General features: G+C 47.2%; 1 protein-coding gene across 1 annotated transcript; it reads left to right on the forward strand.

Annotated features, from left to right (window-relative positions):
- The first annotated feature begins 304 nt into the window (after positions 1-304).
- Positions 305-1,279, forward strand: LOC128640571 (taste receptor type 2 member 4-like). The gene has a single exon (XM_053693042.1). It carries the CDS (start codon positions 305-307, stop codon positions 1,277-1,279), a length of 975 nt encoding a protein of 324 aa, XP_053549017.1.
- The last annotated feature ends 8,141 nt before the right edge of the window (positions 1,280-9,420 follow it).

Raw genomic sequence — 9,420 nt, forward strand, 5'->3', positions numbered from 1 at the left:
TCATGTAGAAAACAATAAAACGAATCTGGAGATAGCTAACTCTACAACGCTTATATCTTAGAAAATAAACAAATAATCATCAGACAAAAATCTCAGTATTTAGCTGCTTGTTCATGTGAGAAGATACAAATTGTGTTGAATATGTTGAGCTAAACGTTTTTTCAATAGAATTAGGAAAAATTATCATAAATTCTACATTCAAATGACTTGAAATAAGATTGCAAGTGTCTCCAAAGAAAGAGGACGTGGTGACCCCTCTAATGAGCTACGTGTGAGGACTATTGAGTATTTCTGCATTTCCGCTATGTTGGACCCCAGTGCAGTTGCTTTGCTGATTGCCCATTCTGCATTTTTTATAACAGGTTCAATGGAAAATATATTTATACTTCTGGTAAACTTTCTAGACTGGCTAAAAAGCAGGAAGCTTGGTCCATGCGACCAAATTATCAATTGCCTTGGCTTCTTCAACCTCTTTTTCCAGGGAACGGTGGTTATCAATGAGTTTTGTATCCGTTTATGGACAGGGTACTTCCAAGACTTTGTGGTAAAGATATTTGTGTCTATTCAGATATTTCTTTTTTTCTCTAGTCTCTGGTCTTGCACATTTCTTTGCTTCTATTACTGTGTGAAAATTATTCATTTTAGCTCTTCATTCTTCTTCCTGCTGAAGGCCAACATCTCTAAGATTGTGCCCTGGTTTCTCACATTGTTTGTTTTAGTGTCGGTCGGGTTTAGCCTGCCAGCCTTTTGGGAACTGTACAAGGACTTCTCACCGGTTCCTGGAAACTTTTCTGGGAATGTCTCAAGTTCTCTGAATTATATCTTTAAGAGTAAATGTAATTGTCTCTTCAGGATATACCTATGTCTCTCTTCAGCAGCTTTCACAATCTTCACATTGCTAGCAGTGACCATACTCATTTCTCTGTGTAGGCACATGCAGAGAGTCAGCAAAAACAGTGATGGCTTCGATGCCAGGCGGCTGGCTGCCCACATATCTGCCACCAGAACTGTAACGTTGCTTTTAGTTCTTTATATCTCCTTTTATATTGCTCTTAACTTTATTTTTAGCTCGCCAGCTGCAGTGGGCACTCTACTTTTTTCACTTTCCATGCTAATGATTTCAAGTTTCCCTTCACTGAACGCTCTGATTCTGATAACGGGCAACACAAAGCTAAAGAATGTACTGAAGAAGATATTTTTGGCCACAACAGAGACTGACACAAGTGAATTACACAACACTGAGTGCAATGCAGGGGGCATCACTAGCAGTGCAGGCTAGTATTGGCTCTCTGGATAGGTCAGTACCAGTATAAACAACAAACAGGGCAGCACAATTTTCTTTTTATGCCTTAGTCATTTAAGTTTTGTAGCTACGTCTGGTGATGTGCGTAGATGATATTTTGTCTTTAAAGAAAGGTGCTGGGATGTAACTTGTTTGCTTTATTATGTCAGTTCTAGTTTCAGGATTAAAAAAACTGTTGCGTGTTTAAACTGTGTATTAGTCCTTGGCTAACTTTCAAAAGATAGAAACAGCTGAACTACACAATATTTATTTTCACTAATGGAAAATATTTCTGTCAGTAACATCATTACGCTTGAAGGTGAAATGACTTTTATGGTTTCATGAAAATAAAGAAACACTCATGGTGAACACCTCAACTTTTTCTAAATAAAATTTTATTTGGTGATTTACACCAAATAAATTTTTATTTAGAAAAATGCATGGGAAAAAAACCAAGAGCTGAGAAAATCAAATGTTATATTGGAAGACAATAAATTGCGCTGATTAAAAAAGAAATTCAGAAATACCTAGGTAAATGCAATCAGGCAAAGTAAGCAGCTGCCTATGGCAAACCTGACTCTGGGGTGGAAAATAATGGGATACATATTAGCAATCTTTCCTTTTGTCTCACATCCAACATGCAGCAACTACAGTTGTAGGTACTCCACCTGTACCTCTAGGATTAGAAGTGTAATGTTAGCCATATAGGGACTGAGAAGAGATGTGAAATAAAATGCTCCCAAACTAATGTATAAATCAAATGTTCTAATGCATTAGTGTGTGTTATTTATGCACTAATACCCCTAATCTACTAGTTCCCCACTCTACTATAGGGGTTAAACACATAACTAAATTCACACTCTGAAGCTGCAACCCATGGAAATTCCAAAATCAAGGGTAACAATGTGCTGTGGCTCCCAATCAGCACTTTAGCTATGTGTTTAACCCCTTAGCAGGGGACTCTACATGATAGGTTAAGGGTATTATTACAAAGTAGCGTGCTCTTTTCTTTTAAAATATATATTTGTGCACTAAAATGTCTCTTTATGTGTCCATGTGGTTTGACTTACGTGGGTAAAACCTCTAGAAAGTAAAGAACTTTATTGATGAGCAGAATCATGATGCTCCATGTCATACTCAAGCAGCTTATAAAGGAGACAAATTGTTAAACAGATAAGGAAATTGAGGACAGATGGTGATGGTGCAGACTCATTTTCATTTAACCCCTTTATGTGTCTGCTCTTTTTAGCATCCATCCAAAAGTGCCTGAGGTATTAGGTAGTTAAGAATATGTTTTGCTTACTTTATATAAGAACTATTGTAATAGTAGGAGATTCTGTTGTTTTCTCGTCATGTATTTATGTCATGAGAAATGATTTATGAGCTTTAAACTTTATCAGTAGCTCTATATGAAAATTGTGATGATTTGCTTTGTGTATGTAACTCACATTTGACCATTAGGTTGTGATACTGTATTTAATGTGATTCTGGTGACCTTTGTAAGACTTTTTATTTTAAATGGACATAAAGGTAGAAGAATAAACTATTGTGACTGGTGGATACGTTTGTATGCTGCTCTTTATCGCCTCACTGATCACGTCTTCTTCAGGAACACTAATGCTTTGTGGTTGGGGGTGCAACTTATTTAACCCCTTTTCAAGAGTTAAACACTGAGTCTGATGTTTAATTTGTACCAAACAAGTATATCAGGTGGCACTGCTGTTCATTATTGTTCTCTGAACACTTAAAAACTGTGACATATGATTCATCTTATAAACAAGCATTAAAGGGACACTGAACCCAATTTTTTTCTTTTGTAATTCAGAAAGAGCATGCAATTTTAAGCAACTTTCTAATTTACTCCTATTATCAATTTTTCATTCTACGAGCAAAAACAAGTGATGCCATTATTAAAGCAAAATGAAAAGAAAAAAACCTCAAAATCTGAAGTATAAAAAAGATCACTCAGAGAAATAAATATAAAAATTATAATCTTTCCATTCATCATGTGAGGGATTCATATCATTCTTGCTATGCATTGATCTTCTGGGGTGTTGCTGGGTGGCAAAAGGCTAGGGGATCCAGCCCAAAGGTTTATTTGATGCTACATCCCCAACTTATTGACATTACTTCCTCCTTAAGGAAGGTAGAGAGATAGAGAGAGAGAGCGAGAGAGAGAGAGAGAGAGAGAGAGATGGAAGAGAGAGAGAGAGAGAGAGAAAGAAAGAAAGAGAGAGAGAGAGAGAGAGAGAGAGAGAGAGAAGGCGAAAGAGAGGTAAATAAAGAGGGAAGAGAGGGAGATCGAAAGAGGAAGAGAGGGGACAGAGAGGGAGGTAGAGGAGAAAGAAGGAGGGAGAAAGAGGGAGAAAGAGGGAGAGATTGAGAGGGAAGGGAGAGGTTGAGAGGGAAGCGAGGGAGAGCGAGAGGAATAGGAAAAGAGAGGGGGAATGAGGGAGGAAGAGGAAAATAGAGGGGGAGTGAGGGAGGAAGAGGAAAATAGAGGGGGAGAGAGGGAGGAAAAGAGTGGGGAGAGAGAAAGAGGAAGATAGAGAGAGGAGAGAAAAAGGGAGTGCGAAAGAGGAATAGGGAAAGAGAGGGAGAGAGAGAAAGAGGAAAAGAAAGGGGAAGAGAGAGAGAGAAGAGAAAAAGACAAAGGGAGAGAGAAAGAGTGTCAGCGCCTCATGTCTGCCAGGTTGTTGCTGGGATTCACATACAAGGCTCCCGTTAGCTCATACTCATACAGTTCTGGTTTCAGTCCCGCCCAAGAACAGCCTAACTTCTCCTTGATACATACAATACAACTCTGCCCCTAGAGAGCTCATGCTCTGACTGTGATCTGCACATCACAGGTCCTAGGATTATTCAGTGTTGAAGACGCTCTCACTCTGTTCTCTCTCCCCACCTCTGTTATCTCTCCCTCCCTCTGTCATCTATACCCCTCCCTCTGTCATCTCTCCCTCTGTTATCTCTCCCTCTCTCTGTCATCTCTCTCGCTCCCTTTGTCATCTCTCCCTCTGTTATCTACCCCTCCCTCTGTCATCTCTCTCGCTCCCTCTGTTATCTCTCCCTCTCTCTGTTATCTCTCTCCCTACCTCTGTCATCTCTTTCCCTCACTCTGTCATCTCTCTCCCTCTCTGTCATCTCTTTCCCTCCCTCTGTTATCTCTCCCCCTGCCTCTGTCATCTCTCACCCTCCCTCTGTCATCTCTTATTCCTCTGTCATCTCTCTCGCTTCCTCTGTTATCTCTCTCGCTCCCTCTGTCATCTCTCCCTCCCTCTGTCATCTCTCTCCCTCCCTCTGTCATATCTCTCCCTCCCTCTGTCATCTCTCTAGCTCCCTCTGTCATCTCTCTAGCTCCCTCTGTCATCTCTCTAACTCCCTCTGTCATCTCTCTAGCTCCCTCTGTCATCTCTCTAGCTCCCTCTGTCATCTCTCTAACTCCCTCTGTCATCGCTCTAGCTCCCTCTGTCATCTCTCTCGCTCCCTCTGTCATCTCTCCCTCCCACTGTCATCTCTCTCCCTCCCTCTGTCATCTCTCTTGCTCCCTCTGTCATCTCTCTCGCTCCCTCTGTCATCTCTCGCTCCCTCTGTCATCTCTCTCGCTCCCTCTGTCATCTCTCTCGCTCCCTCTGTCATCTCTCGCTCCCTCTGTCATCTCTCGCTCCCTCTGTCATCTCTCGCTCCCTCTGTCATCTCTCCCTCCCACTGTCATCTCTCTCCCTCCCTCTGTCATCTCTCTCGCTCCCTCTGTCATCTCTCTCGCTCCCACTGTCATCTCTCTCGCTCCCTCTGTCATCTCTCGCTCCCTCTGTCATCTCTCTCGCTCCCTCTGTCATCTCACTTGCTCCCTCTGTCATCTCTCGCTCCCACTGTCATCTCTCTCGCTCCCTCTGTCATCTCTCGCTCCCTCTGTCATCTCTCTCGCTCCCTCTGTCATCTCTCTCGCTCCCTCTGTCATCTCTCTCACTCCCTCTGTCATCTCTCGCTCCCTCTGTCATCTCTCTCGCTCCCTCTGTCATCTCTCTCGCTCCCTCTGTCATCTCTCTCGCTCCCTCTGTCATCTCTCGCTCCCTCTGTCATCTCTCTCGCTCCCTCTGTCATCTCTCTCCCTCTGTCATCTCTCTCGCTCCCTCTGTCATTTCTCTCCCTCTGTCATCTCTCACCCTCCCTCTGTCATCTCTCTTGCTCCCTCTGTCATCTCTCTCCCTCTCTCATCTCTCTCTCTCCCTCTTTCATCTCTCACCCTCCCTCTGCCATCTCTCCCTCCCACTGTCATTTCTCTCCCTACCTCTGTCATCTCTCTCCCTCTGTCATCTCTCTCTCCTTCTGTCATCTCTCTCCCTCTGTCATCTCTCTCTCCCTCTGTCATCTCTCTCCCTCCCTCTGTCATCTCTGCTGTATACCCCCCTGCTCTGCTGTATACCCCCCTGCTCTGCTGTATACCCCCCTGCTCTGCTGTATACCCCCCTATCCTGCTGTATACCCCCTGCTCTGTTGTATACCCCCTATCCTGCTGTATACCCCCTGCTCTGCTGTATAACCCCTATCCTGCTGTATACCCCCTGCTCTGCTTTATACCCCCCTACCCTGCTGTATACCCCCTGCTCTGCTGTATACCCCCCTGCTCTGCTGTATACCCCTGCTCTGTTGTATACCCCCTGCTCTGCTGTATACCCCCCTATCCTGCTCTATACCCCCCTGCTCTGCTGTATAGCCCCCTGCTCTGCTGTATACCCCCCTGCTCTGCTGTATACCCCCCTGCTCTGCTGTATACCCGCCCTGCTAGGGCCCCTGTACATGATGCCAGCTGTAAGTACTAGGGCCCCTGTACATGATGCCAGCTGTAAGTGCTAGGGCCCCTGTATATGATGCCAGCTGTAAGTGCTAGGGCCCATGATGACAACTGTAAGTGCTAGGGCCCCTGTACATGATGCAAGCTGTAAGTGCTAGGGCCCCTGTACATGATGCCAGCTGTAAGTGCTAGGGCCCCTGTACATGATGCCAGCTGTAAGTACTAGGGCCCCTGTACATGATGCCAGCTGTAAGTGCTAGGGCCAATGTACATGATGCCAGCTGTAAGTACTAGGGCCAATGTACATGATGCCAGCTGTAAGTACTAGGGCCCCTGTACATGATGCCAGCTGTAAGTGCTAGGGCCCCTGTACATGATGCCAGCTGTAAGTACTAGGGCCCCTGTACATGATGCCAGCTGTAAGTGCTAGGGCCCCTGTACATGATGCCAGCTGTAAGTGCTAGGGCCCCTGTACATGATGCCAGCTGTCATCTCTCGCTCCCTCTGTCATCTCTCTCCCTCTGTCATCTCTCTCCCTCTGTCATCTCTCACCCTCCCTCTGTCATCTCTCGCTCCCTCTGTCATCTCTCTCCCTCTGTCATCTCTCTTGCTCCCTCTGTCATATCTCTCCCTCTGTCATCTCTCTTGCTCCCTCTGTCATATCTCTCCCTCTGTCATCTCTCTCTGTCCCTCTGTCATCTCTCACCCTCCCTCTGCCACCTCTCCCTCCCACTGTCATTTCTCTCCCTCCCTCTATCATCTCTCTCCCTCTGTTATCTCTCTCTCCTTCTGTAATCTCCCTCCCTCTGTCATCTCTCTCCCTCCCTCTGTCATCTCTGCTGTTTACCCCCCTGCTCTGCTGTATACCCCCCTATCCTGCTGTATACCCCCTGCTCTGTTGTATACCCCCTATCCTGCTGTATAACCCCTATCCTGCTGTATACCCCCTGCTCTGCTTTATACCCCCCTACCCTGCTGTATACCCCCCTGCTCTGCTGTATACCCCCCTGCTCTGCTGTATACCCCTGCTCTGTTGTATACCCCCTGCTCTGCTGTATACCCCTCTATCCTGCTCTGTACCCCCCTGCTCTGCTGTATAGCCCCCTGTTCTGCTGTATACCCCCTGCTCTGCTGTATACCCGCCCTGCTAGGGCCCCTGTACATTATGCCAGCTGTAAGTACTAGGGCCCCTGTACATGATGCCAGCTGTAAGTACTAGGGCCCCTGTACATGATGCCAGCTGTAAGTGCTAGGGCCCCTGTACATGATGCCAGCTGTAAGTGCTAGGGCCCCTGTACATGATGACAACTGTAAGTGCTAGGGCCCCTGTACATGATGCAAGCTGTAAGTACTAGGGCCCCTGTACATGATGCCAGCAGTAAGTGCTAGGGCCCCTGTACATGATGTCAGCTGTAAGTGCTAGGGCCCCTGTACATGATGTCAGCTGTAAGTACTAGGGGCCCATGTACATGATGCCAGCTGTAAGTGCTAGGGCCCCTGTACATGATGCCATCTGTAAGTACTAGGGCCCCTGTACATGATGCCAGCTGTAAGTACTAGGGCCCCTGTACATGATGCCAGCTGTAAGTGTTAGGGCCCCTGTACATGATGCCAGCTGTAAGTGCTAGGGCCCCTGTACATGATGCCAGCTGTAAGTACTAGGGCCCCTGTACATGATGCCAGCTGTAAGTACTAGGGGCCCCTGTACATGATGCCAGCTGTAAGTACTAGGGCCCCTGTACATGATGCCAGCTGTAAGTACTAGGGCCCCTGTACATGATGCCAGTTGTAAGTGCTAGGGCCCCTGTACATGATGCCAGCTGTAAGTGCTAGGGCCCCTGTACATGATGCCAGCTGTAAGTACTAGGGCCCCTGTACATGATGCCAGCTGTAAGTACTAGGGCCCCTGTACATGATGCAATCTGTAAGTGCTAGGGCCCCTGTACATGATGCCAGCTGTAAGTGCTAGGGCCCCTGTACATGATGCCAGCTGTAAGTACTAGGTCCCCTGTACATGATGCCAGCTGTAAGTACTAGGGCCCCTGTACATGATGCCAGCTGTAAGTACTAGGGCCCCTGTACATGATGCCAGCTGTAAGTACTAGGGCCCCTGTACATGATGCAATCTGTAAGTGCTAGGGCCCCTACATGATGCCAGCTGTAAGTGCTAGGGCCCCTGTACATGATGCCAGCTGTAAGTACTAGGGCCCCTGTACATGATGCCAGCTGTAAGTACTAGGGCCCCTGTACATTATGCCAGCTGTAAGTACTAGGGCCCCTGTACATGATGCCATCTGTAAGTGCTAGGGCCCTTGTACATGATGCCATCTGTAAGTGCTAGGGCCCCTGTACATTATGCCAGCTGTAAGTGCTAGGGCCCCTGTACATGATGCCAGCTGTAAGTGCTAGGGCCCCTGTACATGATGCCAGCTGTAAGAGCTAGGGCCCCTGTACATGATGCCAGCTGTAAGTGCTAGGGCCCCTGTACATGATGCCATCTGTAAGTACTAGGGCCCCTGTACATGATGCCAGCTGTAAGTACTAGGGCCCCTGTACATGATGCCAGCTGTAAGTACTAGGGCCCCTGTACATGATGCCAGCTGTAAGTGCTAGGGCCCCTGTACATGATGCCATCTGTAAGTACTAGGGCCCCTGTACATGATGCCAGCTGTACGTACTAGGGCCCCTGTACATGATGCCAGCTGTAAGTACTAGGGCCCCTGTAAATGATGCCAGCTGTAAGTACTAGGGGCCCCTACATGATGCCAGCTGTAAGTACTAGGGCCCCTGTACATGATGCCAGCTGTAAGTACTAGGGCCCCTGTACATGATGCCAGCTGTAAGCTAGGGCCCCTGTACATGATGCAAGCTGTAAGCTAGGGCCCCTGTACATGATGCCAGCTGTAAGCTAGGGCCCCTGTACATGATGCCAGCTGTAAGCTAGGGCCCCTGTACATGATGCCAGCTGTAAGCTAGGGCCCCTGTACATGATGCCAGCTGTAAGCTAGGGCCCCTGTACATGATGCAAGCTGTAAGATAGGGCCCCTGTACATGATGCCAGCTGTAAGTGCTAGGGCCCCTGTACATGATGCCAGCTATACGTGCTAGGGCCCCTGTACATGATGCCAGCTGTAAGCTAGGGCCACTGTACATGATACCAGCTGTAAGCTAGGGCCCCTGTACATGATGCAAGCTGTAAGCTAGGGCCCCTGTACATGATGCCAGCTGTAAGCTAGGGCCCCTGTACATGATGCCAGCTGTAAGCTAGGGCCCCTGCACTTGATGCCAGCTGTAAGCTAGGGCCCCTGCACATGATGCCAGCTGAGCTGTAAGTACCAAGGCAAAG

The sequence above is a fragment of the Bombina bombina genome, chromosome 9, assembly GCF_027579735.1.
Source record: "Bombina bombina isolate aBomBom1 chromosome 9, aBomBom1.pri, whole genome shotgun sequence".
NCBI lineage: Eukaryota > Metazoa > Chordata > Amphibia > Anura > Bombinatoridae > Bombina > Bombina bombina.